We start from the raw sequence: 17,484 nt of genomic DNA, 5'->3' as shown, positions 1-17,484 counted from the left end.
GGGTGTTAAGGAGGGCACTTACTGTGATGAGCACTAGGTGTTATGTGTAAGTGATGAATCGCTAAATTCTACTCCTGAAACTAATATTACACCGTATGTTAACTAATTGGAATTCAAATAAAAACTTGAAACTATAAAAAATTAAAAACTTATTGAATTCAACTTACAGGTAGAAGAGAGACAGATTAAAATAGGAAAACAATTCCTATACCTTCTCTGTCATCTGATAAGAATTAAAAAGGCAGGCATCTATTGTTTTTAAGTATGTTATTATTTAATTGATAACTAAAACCTGAAGGCTAGTACTGTTCATGAATATATTTATGCCTTTGATATAAATGAAATCTTTGGAGAAATGATTCCCTGAAAGATTTTGTAATAGATTTTTAAATGTCTTTTTCATTCTAGTTAATTATATCTTTAAAATGTTCTTCAAATTAACTAACGGCAAGCAATGAATTTTAAAGAGATCTTTTCCAATGGCCTAATGAGGGATGGTATGTGATGAGTACCAAAATAAAAAAGTATGGAAGTTATATCTTGAATGTTAGTTTAAAAAGATATTTAGAATGTATCCAAAATGGCACAAAATTTAGATTATATTAAGGCACAGACTAGTTGGAATTTTAAAATATTTTGTTTTTATATTCTATACTTCAAGAATAAAAAAAAAGGCAGATTAAGTCTTCCTACTTGGTATTGGCTGGTTGCAGAAAAATCAGAATTTAAAACAAAAAGTCAACCAAACTAACGAGGGTGGCAATGTAAAAAGAACTCAGCTATAATAACACATATTGGTTCTCTCACTGGACTTGGTGAGGATCAGATTAGAAAAGACTTTATGGAACCCTAAGGAACCATGTGTGGGTTACAATGGCAACAAGTTGAGTAATTGGCACATTGGCAAAGCAATCTACCAAAGCTTTAAAATCTTGTGTGTGTGTGTGTGTGTGTATTTGTGGTTTAGAGGGAATAAGTTTAGAAAAGAAAACCAAGTCCCTAAGACAATTTGGGCAAGTTATTTCTCAAGCCTTAACTTCCTCATTTGTAAAATATGGATAAAAATAATTCATTCTAAAGGCTTGCGAGTCTTATATAAACCACTGCTTGGTGCAAGGCCTGTATCATCACACTATTTTTAATGTTTACTTGTAATTTCAGCATCAATTTCCTTTATTTTGAATATTTTCCTTCCTGACATTTAATATTCATTGCCTTCCTTTACACATTAATTAATAGTCCACACACAAGCTGCTATATTTTGTAAACATCTGCATTCTCAGTATTTCAGTAGTAAAAACAAAAGAGATAAATCCTTTTACCTGCTTTCAGTAATTTAAAAATCGGTTAAAGACTATTTTAGGGTAAAATGAACTATGCCTTAACTTGGAATTAATTAGATATTTATCTAAAGGGTTTAAAAATTGAAGTGTCAAGAGTAAATGATGATTCAAATCAAATTTATACCTTATATTATTCACCATGACTGTGCCTTAATACCTGGTAAGATCAAATCTATATTCATGACAATGAAAAATTATAAAGACATTGATCTTATTGTTATAACTAAAAGGTAGACTTTTAAAATATAAGGTTGATAAGAATTGGCCAGAATATTTTCTTAATGTTTTTATGGAAAAAAATTATTATTGTTATTAGCTAACTATATTTTTATTATTATTTATTTATTTTTAGAGAGGAGGGAGGAGCAGAGGGAGAAAATCTCTAGCAGACTCCCTGCTGAGCTCAGAGTCCAACACGGGGCTCAATCTCACAACCCTGAAATCATGACCTGAGCTGAAACCAAGAGTCAAATGCTTAACCAACCGAACCACCCAGGTGTCTCTAGTTAACTGTATTTTGAAAAAAGAGAGAGAAAAGTAATAACACATAAAAGAAGACAAGAGTTAACAGTCTTTTATCCCCCTTGTCTGTATCCTGTGTCAGTTTTTTACTTGCCATCAGAATGAAGGACTTTAAGACAAAACTAAAGACAGAATGAGATTGAACAGGGAAAACAGAATGGTTGCCTTTCTTTTAGGTCCCTCTTGGAAGCTTCTTCCAGATTTATGTATTTATGAAGTTTTCAAGAAACATTTACTTGGTATGGGAATTCCCCACAAAAGCATCAACACTTCAACTGGGACAATGTTTCATCAACCAGAAGACTCTGCTCTGATTTAATGGAAACTGGCTCACTGTAGGTTGCAAGACTTTGGTGTTAGGAAGTGTGCCATCAATATCAGAGTCAATGGAAATATCATTTCCCAGAGCTACGCACTGCACACATGATGTAGTGTGTAGGACATGTGTATTAATACAGGTGACATTTTAGGCAAATGTATGCTTTGAACTATCACGTTGTTATTATTCCTGATTAATAATGAGAGACTACAAATGGAAACAACCTCTCAAATACACCTGTGGTTATTGGTCAAGAAAAGTTGGGAAGCTACTCTGGGTACTCAGTATGAAACAAGAGGGTACCATGAGTAACAGCATGCAAATACTAGGGAGTTGGAGGAAATGGATGTAGGGAAAGTATCCAAGAAGAATCAGACTTGCCTTGAATCCCTACACCCTCTAAAAGTGACATTTTGGCCTAATCCTGACTTTTGATCAGTACCTTTGCACTGTCCCATTTCCATTGTCCCTTTGAACGAGAATTGTTTTTTGCTTGGTTTCTGAAAACTGTTCTATTTCATGTTCCTAGCAATCCTATGGAGGATCTAATAGGTCATTATGTTAATGACTCACTGTTTTCACTCATCATTTCATAACAAATTATGTAGATAAACAAAACAACGATATGAAAGTAAAAAAGTAGTAAAAAAAAAAAAAACCCACCCAAATAATACAGTAAGTGTGAATTCAGAATCATGGTATAAATGTTGGGATCCCTGGGTGGCGCAGCGGTTTGGCGCCTGCCTTTGGCCCAGGGCGCGATCCTGGAGACCCGGGATCAAATCCCACAACAGGCTCCCGGTGCATGGAGCCTGCTTCTCCCTCTGCCTGTGTCTCTGCCTCTCTCTTTCTCTCTCTCTCTGTGACTATCATAAATAAATTTAAAAAAAAATTTAAAAAAAATAAATAAATGCTAACTCTAAGAAATGAAAATAATAGATTATAATAAGTAATTTTAAAAGGAGAAACACCAATAAATTTTAAGAGAAGCATTTCAATTCATCACCACATTACTTATGAATTTTTTATACATGTGTATATAAATAAAAGCACATTTTCATAATATGTGATTATGTGTTAAAAATACAATAACATGAAAATCTGAATAAAAATTCAACTGAAAACACAAGCTTTCATATTTCTGGTAAGCAGATTAGATTTTTGCCATGAGAACTTCTTCTTGTATACATGTATCTTGAGCACTCACATCTCCTTTATGATAGCAAGACTAAGGGGCAGAAACAATGTTATTTATTTATTTATGCCTCATTTATTGCAGAAAGTTATCAGTGGCTGCTTACGGTGGTTATGAAATGACAAGATTAATTAGCAGAACAGAAGTAAGAAGAAAAACAAAATGTGGACATACTCGACCATCTTAATCTAAATAAAACATTACATAAAAGATGATACTTGGCTTTTTCTCCAGTTCAATGGAAAACAGAAATTAAAGAGACCTGTCTCACATCTAGCATGAAGGATTTAGATTGAATTCAAGAAATAGCATTCTGACCGTGCATTGAATAGGTCACTATCTTATCAGAAGACACTTAGAAACAGAATAGAATGTCATCTTTCTCTGCTCCTTGAGAGTTGACCCTAATTTAGGAGATGCTTTGATGACCTATCAAGGCCCCTCCCTTCTGTCCCTATAATTATAATTTTATGGAGAATATCTCCCCGTCCATTCTTTAAAGAGCCAGTCTGGCAAAAAGAAGATAGCAGGAAAATGGAATTGAATGTGGCCTATGTTTCATTATTTGGCATATTGTTCTACTGGGAGTTCTGATTATAATTTAATTACATTTGGGATTATAAAATGATACAGCTTTAGAAAGCTAAAATTAGTACTACAAATGCCTTGTTTTTAATGTTTTTAATTTTAATTTTAATTTTCTCGGTACCATCAATGACACAAATAAACTTCAGAATTATACAGGCAGGCTAAAATTAGACTACGTACAAACTCTACCATATTATACTTAATTTTGTAGAGGTGATTGTCATTCTTCTATATTCTCTTTCTAATTTGTCTTTATTCACATTTTTATAACAGCTGAAACCAGAGGTTAAGTTGCTAAACAATTACGTGAAACCAAATAGTTCCTGAGGGGAGCATATATATTTTACCTGATTTGTTAGACACCCAAATAATTGCTTCTGAAGACACATGGCTTCTATTTCCTACCACAATAGTTAATGGAATCTGCCACAGGTAACTGCAAAATAAAATAGAAGCTTTAGGAATAAAAATGGTTATAATAAATAAACAACATTTGCTATGCACCTTCTGTATGATTTCTGTTATTCTCTTCAGGGGAACTAAAAATTTCCCCAGTCACAAAAGTAAGGCATAAATCAAGAAGATGAATTCACTTCTTCAATACCACTCATCAGACTTAGCCTGTAAGAGTTTTAATTTCAATACAAAAGGAGGACTTTCGACCGAACAATTTATCTTGCAAAAAAAAAAAAAAAAAAAAGACAATTTGCATTTTGCATTTGGAATAAAAAGTAGCTAAACTCAATAAATCAGAGCCACACCATATATTGATTAAATTTTCAAAATAACTCCTTTCTACTTTTTCTATATTAAATTAATACATATTTCAATGGCTTCATGCATTTACATTTCAACATTATCCTTAACATTTCACAAAACTATCCTAAAAAGTAATATTGTCATATTTTACAGAAAGGTTCATACGACACATCCAATGTTACTCAGCAAAGCAGGAGAGAAAAGCAAAAGTAATCAGATGCCCCTAAATCCAGATCAATACAAAGAACAGAGTGGAACATACTTCCTGCTCTGTTTTCTGAAATGAAATTTCCAAACTGATGTGTGAAATCATCAACCAAGGTTCAGGGATCAGTTCTGAGTCCCAGCTATTGAGAGAAGCATTTTCTAGAATTTGATTTTTAATAGGATAAAAATGGAAGCTTATACTTGTACATGGTGTAGTATCAATTTAATCTCAAATGACCAACCAGAGATAGGCTGGATGGTCTTATAATAAGTTCCATGACTACATTTTGTTTCTTTCCCTGAAGTCGGATTACGTTGACCTATCATCGCACCATTAACAGCAGGGATCACCAACAATATCTAGTACATGCAAAATATTTTTGATTTTATGGAAGAGACACTGTGTGAGTTCTGTAATTGGGAAAGTAAACAGAAAATTGAGAGTTTTTCAGGAAAAATATCTTGGATTATATAATTACAGATATAATGAATATGTTTTGTGGGCATGGGAAGAGAGGGCATCTCCTCTAAATCAGTTATATGGAATGTGACTATTTTATCAGTTCATGTTTCCCATTCACAACAAACAGAAATCAGTAATAATAACAAATATAAGTGGAAGATTGAAAGAAATTCATAATTTTACACCAATTGCCATCTATAATATGGAAAGTTAAAATAGTATGTTTAAAATTCTAAATTTTAAAAATATATGTTGTATTTAATCAGTGAAACCTTTTTTTTTTTTTTGGTTTCTTTTTTGTTGTTGTTGTTGTTTTTAGCGAAACCTTTTTGAATGCCAACTACTTAGAGACACTAAGCTATACTCTGGTGGGATCCACATGGTTGGTCAGGAAATCAATAATCTATAGTAGCCAAATGTATTGTTTTTATTTTATTTTTTTTCAAATGTATTGTTTTTAAAGTAGAAGTCAATGAACATAACCCACATAAGCTCTCTTTATCAAATACCTCCAAGCTCTAACATAATACTACGAATATAGTAAATATTTAATAACGGTATTACTATGAGGAAGACAAAGAGAATTGATAAATGTTTCTTTAACAGCTGTTCTCTAAAAATAATGACTCTTTTTTGATTGATTGAAAAAATTAGTTAAGAGACTATAATGCTTGACTGTGCATCTGATTCTCAAAATAAACTATTAGCTTTTATTTTTATACTTAAGATCTTGAAAAAGCCTAGAAATAGAAGGCATTCCATAAATTGCTGTTGAATTGGATCAAATGGGATTAGACCAAAATAAAATGAAAGGGGTCAAATCAGTCTATGGGCAAGACAGAGATTAACTTTTATGAACTTGATTTTTTTGGTATGTATCTTCCACATTGAGTTGGGTCAACTAAACTGTGAAGTCAAATAAGTATCAGTTAAAGGTCAAGAAATATACAAAATTGACCATGTTTAAAAATCCTCAAGGATAAACGTGCCTTTTTAAAGCATGATCCTAAAATGTGAACTATTATTTGCCTCAGTATAAATAAATATACTTTTGCATTTATTTCAACAGCATTCTCCTAAATAGTGGAAGGTATAATAAAATTTCTACGGTATGCTTCAATATCTGAGTTTTAGCAAAAGTCTCTACAGTACAAGAAAAAGAGGTTCATATCAATATGTGCATATTGCTAACAGTCAATGCCACCTCCCTACCGGAAACTTCCTACATGTCACAGCATGAATCCTATGGCCGTTCAGATGCCAACCAGTTAACTATAAGGTGATGTGATACAAACACTTGGGCATTTTGTAACACTTTTGAAATAGTGTTCTATATTTTTTTCTAAGAATGTTTTTGCCCTCTCTGTGTCCGTGTGTATGCACACAATGCACATGTATATATTGTCACAAAAACAAAATGAAAACTACAAATTACCAAGCATATCAAAAATTTGTAGTCATTTCTGAATTGCTATATGACTAATCCTATGTATTATTTTTCTCCTTTCCTTTTTAAAAAAGATTTTATTTATTTATTTGAGACAGAAAGAGAGAGGGAGAGAAAGAGCATGAGCAGTGGGGAGGGGCAGAGGGAGAGACTCCCAACTGAGCAGGGAACCCAACGTGGGGTGGATCCCAGGACCCTGAGATCACGACTTAAGCCAAAGGCATATGCTTAACCAACTGAGCCACCCAGGTGCCCCTCTATATGTTATTTTGCATAACCTTCTGAACAACACATATTTGATCTTTCCACCAATTTAATTTCAAAAATCGAAAGAAAGCACATTATTTTATGGTTACAACTTAAAAGGGTGGAAGTCACTAAACACTGTTGAGCATAGTGTGCTATTAAAAACAATCTCAGACTGCAGTGGATGATGTTTGAAAAAAACTTACAAAAAAGAATTTGTGAAATTAGATTATGTCCCAGCTACCTAAGTTTAATTTTCGTCATCTCATTTTAAGCAGGAAAAACAAAACAAAACAAAACAAAACAAACACAAAATGCATTTCCATAGACCTCTAAAATATTTTTTCTTTAATATTCCCTGGGATTATCTCTCTCAATTGTTCATGTTTTTATAATAAAGCAATGTTTTTCCTAATAGTCATGTCAGGGTAAACAATAATAGGTATTTATTGCAGCTTGAGTGAAAAATCTTTTTTTAAAAAATGGTACCAATATCAGTGAAGCATTAACATAGACACCATGAACTCTATAGAGGTTGCTGTCACCAGGTCAATAACAAAAGGAAAATACGACTGTGGAGATAATATAATTTTCTATATAGGACAGGACTCTGGGAAGCTCCATGAGTATATGAAGAGACACTCCTCAGCACTGCAATCTATTCAGTTCACAAAGAAAAGCTACACAAATTCAGAACTTCTAGGATACCTAAATTCTAGCAAATATCTTATTCACGTCTACATATCACCTAGCTTTATGCAATTATTAGTTACGTAACGATCTTTCTATGCTATAATAGTTATTATGATGAAAAATATAATTAGTACAGACATTCAAAACGTACTGGGTATGTTGTAGTGATGACGTTCTAGGATCCTTTGCAAAATTCAAGACAAGGAATGAATAATGACACTGGCTCAGAAAAGATGCACACTTCATGGGATTTCTTTTTTCATCAATGCAATCTTTTCATCAAATGCAGTGTTTTTGCATCAATGCAGTACTTCCTACACCTTCCTACAGTGGGGAGTAAAGGTGTAGGAGGCTACGTCCAAAGAACCAATAGGGTTGGTACGGGAGCTCGGACCACACTGTTATTAGAGTGAAAAGCACTGAGCAGTGATGTACAATTGAGGACTAAAATTTTAACTGCAAGCACTAGGATTTCAAAATAGAAAATTATTTTCAAGATCAAAAGGACTCCATAGATCATCTTACTCTTAATATTTTATACGCCAGGTTCTCGGGGTTCAAAATGACCCATGTGATTTTACAACCCTGGCAAAAGCAAAGTTCTGTTCATGTTACAGACACTCCTAGAGCCTGGGAGAGATTGTTCCTCCAAAGAGTCAGACTCATCGCTGATCCACCTGCCGCATGTTATAGGCTGACAGCGTATTTTTGTTCAAGATTTGTTCTGTCATTTGCGAGTCCTTTATGTTTTTCTGCATCAGTGATGTTTGTGTCAGAGTGATCGTCTCAAAGGCACGGCCTAAATCTCTCTGACTTTGCCACAGTCGAGTCGTTTTGCTGTCCTTCCTGGCAGGGCCGGGGGTGAGCCTGAGCAGCTTAGCCTGGGGCCAGAGGGGGGTCGGAAGCCGTGCATCAATCTAAAATATTTTTTCTTTAATATTCCCTGGGATTATCTCTCTCCATAGTTCCTATATAGAAAATTATATATTTGGCAGCTGTGCCGAAGCCAGGCTGGGGACAGAAGCGCCCACGCAGGCCCACCCGATGGTGCGGCAGGAAAATATTATGTTCCATCAGTTGAAACAGCTGGGTTGCAAGGGCAGTTTGTTGAAGGCCAATGTGTATAGTGATCGAAGACCAGGCTTTCCCAAATGACATTCTGAATTTAATCACCGGGAAAACAGTCATGGATTTCCCAGTCCCCTCCACCTACAACCCATCTTGGAGCTAGCCTACTTGGGAACCACTGTCATCCACCCCTCTTAGAGATCAAAACTAAAACCAAAAACCAAAACCCATTCATGCTTCACACCTCCTAAATATTGGTGGGTGACCTCAGAGCCCTAATGGGCCAATGTAATGGGAGACAGCATGACCAACCTAATCCAAATTCCTCACTTTTATTTATTAATTTTAAATTTCATCCCATCTGTCCCTTCCCCCTCCAACATTTTCTCAGGGCACCTTTTAAAAAATGAAATGAACTGATTTAAGTTCTATTATCTAGCTCTGGCTCAGCCTTTAATAAGACACAAAACAGTAAGAAAATATGAAATAGGGGGGATCCCTGGGTGGCTCAGCGGTTTAGCGCCTGCCTGTGGCCCAGGGCGTGACTCTGGGGTCCCAGGATCGAGTCCTGCATCGAGCTTCCTGTATGGATCCTGCTTCTCCCTCTGCCTGTGTCCTCTCTCTGTGTCTCTCATGAATAAATAAATAAAATCTTAAAAAAAGAGAGAGAGAAAACATGAAATAGAGAAGAAACACTATATGCTGTTTCCAGTAATTAAGAGTTTCAAAAGAAAGTTTAACAACAAATGAAAATTCTGTGTATGTTGTCTATTTAGTGGTTTTACACACGGAAACTGAGGGAAGAGAACATATTTTGATGCTAAGTAGCATTGATACTTAGACCATTTAAAAACGGATCTGGTTTGAGTTCCTTTGGCTCAGACACCAGTCTAGTGGTTTTGTTTGTTTTAATTAGTCTTCCTGGATTGTTCGTTTCTATTCTCATCTATTTTATAAATCTCAGTTTGCTCAATTCTATTTAATTGACTTCATTGCATCTTACTTTCTTGAATTAAATTCAACAACCATTTACAGGGAAGTGTAAAAAACCACATATTTTTCTAAATCACCATGATAATTTAAACTCTGCTTGAACAAAATAACTGGTGTGCTGTCACTTTGATGGTTAAAATATCTGGAAATAGGAGTAAAAGAGGAATGAAAATGAAAACACCATATGTAAATAAAGAAATGAAAACCATATTTCACTTACATTTTATAATTATCTTAGCAATCCTTTCTGAAATGTTAAAAATGCAAAGTGAAACCTAAGAACAAAAGCAATTTTTTTCATGTTAAAGAGTGTCGTACCTGTTATTTTGAAGTTGGAGTGCTTTAGTTTTAGCACTGATGTCATAGATAAAATGTTGTTGGGTAATTATTATTCTATTTTCCGCCGTCAAATTCCCCAAGATGGTGATTACAGGATAACCCATCTGGAGTGTCCACTGATCCATCACTTCTTGTATATTTACAAATTTCCCATTCCTTTTTAAAGCCTTCATAACCCAAATTGTATAAATTAGTTTTATAAACATGAATTATAAATATAATTAACATTAAACCATTTTTATATTTACCTTTATGATTTACTTAAGTATGAAAACATGTAAAATCGGTGAAGCTAATATAACGTGTTAGTAAAATTAATCTCTTTGCCTTAAGTCAAGCATCATGTAGAGAAATAAAAGCTTTATTAGCATTAAAGTTTTTACTTAATGGAAGATAAAACACAGTCGATTGTTAAAACAAGTACTTGCAGCATCATTAAGTACCCCCAGTATGTCTAGAACCAAATTTAAATATTTGTTACTCACCTATAGTAAGAACTACTTTAATATCAATATTTCTCTCAAACGTGAATATCTGACAACATATGCATGTTGTATTTCAGAAGTCTTGTCTTGTTTGAAAGTAGACAGGGTACTTTTTACAATCATTTGCAGTTTAATTTTTAACCCCATTTTATAATATAAGATATCAAAAACAAAGTGATAAAGCAATATGAGGAAATATAAAAATTCAAAACAACTGCCAATGTCAATAAAAGTTATGAATGGCTTATAAACTCAATTCAAATATTCAAGAAAAGGTTTTGGCACTCAAGCTTCCTGTACTTTACCTCTGACAGTGTATTCCAGAGATCGTTTCTGGCTGCATTGCCATACTTATGAATGGTTAAATAATCCTACAAAGAATATAAAATTGTAATTACAATTTGAAGGCTAAGCCATTTCCAGTAAACACACTGATTTCCCGACTCAATTAACCATTTCCATTTGTTAGAATTGCATTAGTACAAAGACAAAGACATGGAAAAAGGTGAAGAATCTTACTTAAAAATATCCCAAAGAGCTTTAACTATAACATATTCCTTAATTAAGTCATCAAACGATACTGGTCTATTAAAAATTATTTTCATCGCCATAATCACTTCTTCTGGATTTCCAGGATCAAAGGCCTTCCTCTAATTTAGCAAATCGGCCTCAAGCAGTTTTATAGAGACTACCTCTGCAGTGAAATATTTAGGGGAAACTCCTCCGTCAGGCTTCCCTGTTGAAGTGTCGGAAAAAATTCTGTTTTAGGGAAAAGAGAAAACAACAACAGAAACCTGGCTGATACATGCTGGTGTGAAGAGGAACTGGCAAAGGCCAAGAGAGTGAGGACTGTCTCCACAAGCTGTCAGATTCCCTAGTCTCTGCAAAGGACAGGCTGCCTAATCCAGAAAAAGAGACATACTTCCATGAGCTTGAAACATATACTCACACTTAACGAGAAAAAGTTAATCCTGAGTTTATTTGATATTTTGAGTATAGACTTCCCATTTCCCAACTTTCCCCCACTAGTAGTTAAACCCACACACTTTCTGTGTACCCCATGGCTGCTCCCTTCTACAAAGCATGGTCTACGTACGTCACTGAATGTTACTTGCTGATGGCCAATTGGTGTTATTCTTTTTCTGAATCCAAAGTACAAAAATGAATAGAAAACTGTGTTTTATATTATAAAAAAGAGGGTCTCCTCCATGTGAAATTCCATCCTCTTTACAACATGTAGGTAGGCAGACAAAAGTCCTCATTTACATCACAGTACTAAAAATGAAAAAAAAGAAATCGCTGACTCTTTTCAGTACTTTGTGTAGAGTGGAATACTTTGGGGATAATTAAACTTGGGGAAGACATTTTTCTGAAATACAAATTGTAGCACCTGTGACAGATTCAGCTTTGTTGGCAACTCCCAGCAGAGCAAATGGCAACTCCCACCTAATCAGAAACTACAGCTGTCATGCCCAACACTACCTTAGCAACCACAAATCCATCATTGTCAACAGGGATTATGAATAACTTTATTGAAAAAATACAACCCCGATAACCAATGCGAATTCCACCCTTGGCTTTGAATATGCCATATGAGCCATTTTCCATTAGAACTCAGGGACTAGGATTTAAATAAATTATATCAGATTTAACTCTCAGCATTGTCTCTAAATGGATCTAAATGGATCTTTTAGCATCTACATGGATAAATCCGGAAACGATATGAATTTTGAAACACAAATTTGAGTTTTACTTTAGTGGTGCGATAATTTTTAAAAGTATCAATATTAGAACTATTTATTTATTGGATTTGGCTTACAGATAGCGCTGCTAGGATAATCCCAAAAGAGGGAACAAAGCAATGCCCCCACGGACTTTGAAAGGTCCAATACCTAACTACAGGATTCTCTTCACAGACAGATCTTAAAACTCCAGCTGTTCACGATATGAGTTGACGTTGGCCCAATACTGATCATCAACTCAAGCTCTTGGTTCCCTCCCCAATTCAGAATAAAGTGCAAATTTACATTTCATGTGGGCTGAAATGGCAATTATCCAGGTTTAGGAAGCAGATCTGACTTGCTTGCCTCGGAAGTCAGGGCAGAAAGCGTCTTCTTGGATTCCCAGCAGTCCCAATTTTCAGGTGTTACTGGAATTCTAACACATGTCAACTCTTTTTTTTTCCTTCCAAACAAAGAGAAAGTGAACTAAAACACTTCCCAAGTGTGTTCCTTAGTTATTTTACCCATCCTCTTGCATGAAAGTAGTCCTATCCTAAGCTAAGGAAATTGTGTTTTGTCCTTGTTGAATTACAAAGAAGCTTCCAGAATAGTAAATGTGGTTTTTTGGTAGTCATTTATGTATTCATTCATTCCACAAAAAGTGGGGTGTGCTTTGCAGGTGCCTGTGGCTTCCACATGCTGGGGGAACGGTGCTGGAGAGGAGGTTACCGAGAACAACAGCAGATACTGAGATGGGATTCGTGGAGGACGGTCTCTGCAACTAAAACCGTAGTCTTTGCACCAAAACTGCCTGACAAGATGAATTCAAACGTTTGGTGTGCAATTAAATAAGAAGATTTTAAGTTCCTTTCAAACCTACAAGTTGATGAATATGAAAAGGGCTGCGGTTATGAATCCGAAATGGAAACTTATGATTATATGTATGTGTATGAAAGTCAATCGGCAGTAGATTTGACATTATGATATAAAGTAGAAGAATATTTTAATATTAACTGTAGAAAGAATTAAGGGTTCTCTAGACAAAGAATTTCAGAAATAGAGGAGCTGTTGAAAAGACAAAAACATGGATGACCACTCGAATATTCATGTTATTCTTAACATGGATGATACTCGAATTTTGGACAAAACCAAAATTATAAACTGATTAAAACTTGAGGGCCTTTTGAGCAGAAGGATCTACATAAAGTATGGAATGGGAGTGTGACGGCCTTGTCCAATTCCCCCCCAACACCGCACAGCTACGTGGCTTTGGCGAGTCGCTTAACCTCCTTGTGCCTGTTTTCATGCCTATAAAATGGGGAGATGATAGTACCTGCTTCATAGGTTTATGTTAGGGCATGAAGCGTGGAGTGTCTGGGCAGTATTGCCAGTGACGCGGGCCAAGCACACAGCAAGTGTTCAGCAGACATCAGCTGTGTAAGCTTTTTATTTATTTTTTTTAAGATTTTATTTATTCATGAGGGACACAGAGAGAGAGAGAGAAGCAGAGACCCAGGCAGAGGGAGAAGCAGGCTCCATACAGGGAGACTGATGCGGGACTCAATCCCGGGACCCCAGGGTCACGCCCGGGGCTGAAGGCGGCACTAACCCACTGGGCAACCCCGGGCTGCCCCGCCGTAAGCTTTTCAATCCCTTCAGGTGGCCAGTCGGAAACAGAGCGGCAGAAGGAAGCGCATCACTGACAAGGTAACCAAGGACAGAGCACGTGCAAATCATACCACCTGCCTCCTTTTTAGCCCTGTGTGAGCTGCCCTCTATTTCATCTCAGGGTCGATGGCATCATCATCATCATCATCATCATCACCATCATCACCAGCTACTAATACATAAGGACAAGCCACCAGGACTGTGCATGCACCTGCCGACACGACCTGACACCTGCTGGAAGCTGAGCTCCGCGGTCTCGGTGGCAGCAGCCCCCCCCCCCAGGCCCGTGCGCCTCCCCCCGAGTCCTCCTCTCCCCCACAGTAGCTGCTGCCCCCACCTGCCCTCTTGGGGAGGGCCGCACCACTGGCTGGGGGCCACCTTTATGTCACTTTCTTTGCTGACAGGTGACACGAGCCATAGTCCTTCACATGCAAAAGCCAAAGGGACTCATAAGTAATGAGGAGAAGAGGAATAATGATGCTCCGCTTGCGTGGAATAAAGATGCCCCCCCCGGGGGGGGCCCTCGGCTGGCGGCACCGAGACCCGGGCCCACAGACGGCTGGGCCGTGTGTGCTGAGCTGCCCGGTGTAGAAGCTCCACCCTGGGGCCACCTGCGTGTTGCCAAGATCTGTGCCTCCTGTTGTAAGAGGGTGACACAGCACAGCCCCGCCACAGGCCTGGGCCCGCCTCACTCTGCCCGCTGGCCCCGAGCTCAGCTGGTGGCCCAGGGCACCCACTCCTCCCCGGGAAGACCCAGGGCCCCCCCTGGGTCTGGCATCAGCCCACCACCTGGCCCGCCGGCCACTACAGCATCAGGCACCCGGGGGAACGACATGGGCAAGTCCGGGCCCCGGGCACCCAGGCAGCCAGCTCCCTTCTACCTGCAAGTGCAGCCTGGGGACATGCCAGCAAATGTGGGCATTGGTTTTTCCGACTATGTGACAAAAAGGCCAAAGCAGGGGCCTGAAAGACCGTTCCTTTCTATTAAGAACAATTGTGCCTCAAAAAATTTGTAGTGGGCATTTGTCATCCCTTTGGCTTCCCAGCGTTGAAACCCCACATTGATATGGGGGCAATAACTGCCCATGGTATCCTGCAGGAAGGGGAGGGCCCCACGTCCCGCTCACTCTAGAAGGGACCAAACCATAAATCCTTGCCCCCCTGACCCCCCCACTCAGGCAGCTAAAGCAGGCACATGAGCCCGGGTCCCAGAGGAGCAGATACTTCATCCCAGGGCTGTGATTCCTGCAGGATCAGTGCAGGGAAGTAGGGCCCATGGGAAGATGACCCCCCGTGATGGTGACACTGTGATGGTGGCTCTGGAGGGAGCTAATGGCAGCAGCTGAACCAGCCATCCCTGTGGCAGGACCTCGGTGAGGTTTCCCAACATCTGAGTCCTCCTCAGCTCTGTAAGCCCAGTTCTCCAGCCTTCCCAATGATTCCAAGGGCTACACCCTTCAAAAACACTCCTCTCTGCCTAATGTAGCCAGAGTTCCTCTCAACTGCTTGCAACCCCAAACCCTGACTCATACAACACTAATGGGGGATTTGATCAAAACAACACAAACGTCTTAAATGTTCTTGGTGACCTTAGAAAGAAAAATAGAAATTTTCTCATGCAACTCACACAAAATGCAAAGCAAAGAGCACCCAGTTCTATGGAATAAACCTTCTAGGCTTTCATTGTTTTATAAACAGTAGGGTTGTGGGGGCAGGGATGCAAGGGGGTAGATACTTAAGCTAAAAAAGAAAAAAAAAAAGAGGCAGACAAGAAGATTGGAGAAAAAGTATACAAGTTCCCCAGACAGGAGCACACCGAGGGTAACAACAATAAAATTTAAACTGTGTTAAACTTTTGTCTGAAAGAAGGCAAAAAAGAAAGAACAAGAGCTTTTAAACTGGGAACCTAAAGTTGAGAAATGAAATATTTGTGAGTGGGTGCATTACTACAGCAGGGTGATTTTAAAGGGACCCATGGACAATAAGAAAGTGGATTAAAAGCTCGTTGGATCAAAGCAGTGCCGCACAAGGGTTGGATCAACCCCTCTGAAGGCTGGCTGTGTACTTCAGAGGATGATTCCAGGTGCTCCGACCTTGAGAAACAGCAACCAGGAGACCAAACCAGTGACGGATGACCAACTAACACACACCAGACAGCCGGGCTGCAGACTGAGATAGTATTTTGGTTTTTATCTGAAAAATGGCTAGAGGTCATGAAACCAAGTAAAACCAAGGAGCACAGCTTGGAAAAGCATCACACAAAAGTAAGAGAATTTTTACATTTTATTCTGTTAGATAGGAACCAATGATGAAAAGCTATCAATGTAAAAAAAAAAAAAGAAAAAGAAAAAGAAAAGAAAAAAGAAAAGCTATCAATGACTGGTAAACCTTTATTTTTAAATCACAACGAGTTCCTAAGTAGGAAACCCGATAAAAAGAAAAACCAACACTAGACCTTTCAAGGTACAGGACTGTGTGGACACCAGACACAGTAAAAGAAAAAAAAAAGTGGTATTTAGGAAAGGAAGTTATTTAAATACGTAGAATAAAATGAGTTATATCGTCGTTCTCATGCAATTTTATTTTTATTTTTTTATGTGTCTTTTACCTAGATTTACTCTCACAGGTTGTTTACTTCGAGGAGAATTCAGATATTTCTCTGGAACAAAAAGGATTTCTACATGTGTGAAAAACCCATTACCCACGTAACAAGCATAATTTTGTGACATCAGTACGCTTTCTTGAAGGACTGTGAGAACATACCAGGAAATTGGAAAATTTCTAATCGAAACATCTTGCAAGCAGATAAAAGATCCTTGTTTCTTGGTCTTAAATGACAGACAACAGCCTATTTCCACCCCGGTTTTGTTTCCACGGATCTTGTGTTTAGTGATTCTGTGTCGTGCCATCAAGGCCGCGGCAGGTGGAAGCGTCCCCAGGGGTGTGGTGACACTGCAGCCGCTGGACTTGTGTGACCCCAGCGGGCTGAGGGGCTCCTACACCTGTCACAGAACTGGGGTGACCGCAAGTCCACGGGGGTGTGCAGGTGCCTCAGTGTCCCCGCCTCGCCTCTGCCGCTAGCTGGAAATATTACCGAGACGTAAAATAAATCTACTTATAAAACAGGAGGTCGTGCCTTGCTTTTCCTGAAGGGCCTGGAAAAGGGACTTAGAGCGCAGCAGCTCACACACTAGACAAAGTGTATCCCGACTGGTCGGGATGCATGGCCTTCGGTCAGCCAGGGTGCCCAGGACCGTAGGGCGCATCCATGACCCTTTCTGCTTTCACGCCTCTACTCTGGCGGCTGTGCTGCTGCTGACTCGTCGGGGGAAACGCAACTCGACGGAGAAGACAACTGTGTCTATTTAGCAAACGAGGCAGGAATCAGGCTGGCCGTGTGATGTAGCATTGGGACCTAGATCCCCTGG

General features: G+C 38.2%; 1 protein-coding gene across 1 annotated transcript in view; it reads right to left on the bottom strand.

The window, feature by feature from the left end:
* The window catches only part of TRHDE (thyrotropin releasing hormone degrading enzyme), a 371,390-nt gene that overhangs the window by 80,690 nt on the left and 273,216 nt on the right, over positions 1–17,484 (bottom strand). Inside the window, exons 8-10 of the mRNA XM_072843285.1 lie at positions 10,973–11,038; positions 10,162–10,349; positions 4,315–4,403 (exon numbers count right to left, since the gene is read on the bottom strand). Of these exons, the coding sequence (XP_072699386.1) occupies positions 4,315–4,403; positions 10,162–10,349; positions 10,973–11,038 (343 nt within the window). The remainder of the gene's footprint in view (positions 1–4,314; positions 4,404–10,161; positions 10,350–10,972; positions 11,039–17,484) is intronic.

Source organism: Canis lupus, chromosome 11, assembly GCF_048164855.1.
Source record: "Canis lupus baileyi chromosome 11, mCanLup2.hap1, whole genome shotgun sequence".
Lineage (NCBI taxonomy): Eukaryota > Metazoa > Chordata > Mammalia > Carnivora > Canidae > Canis > Canis lupus.
The sequence above is the reverse complement of the archived record's forward strand: the minus strand, read 5'-3'. Positions and strand labels throughout refer to the sequence as shown.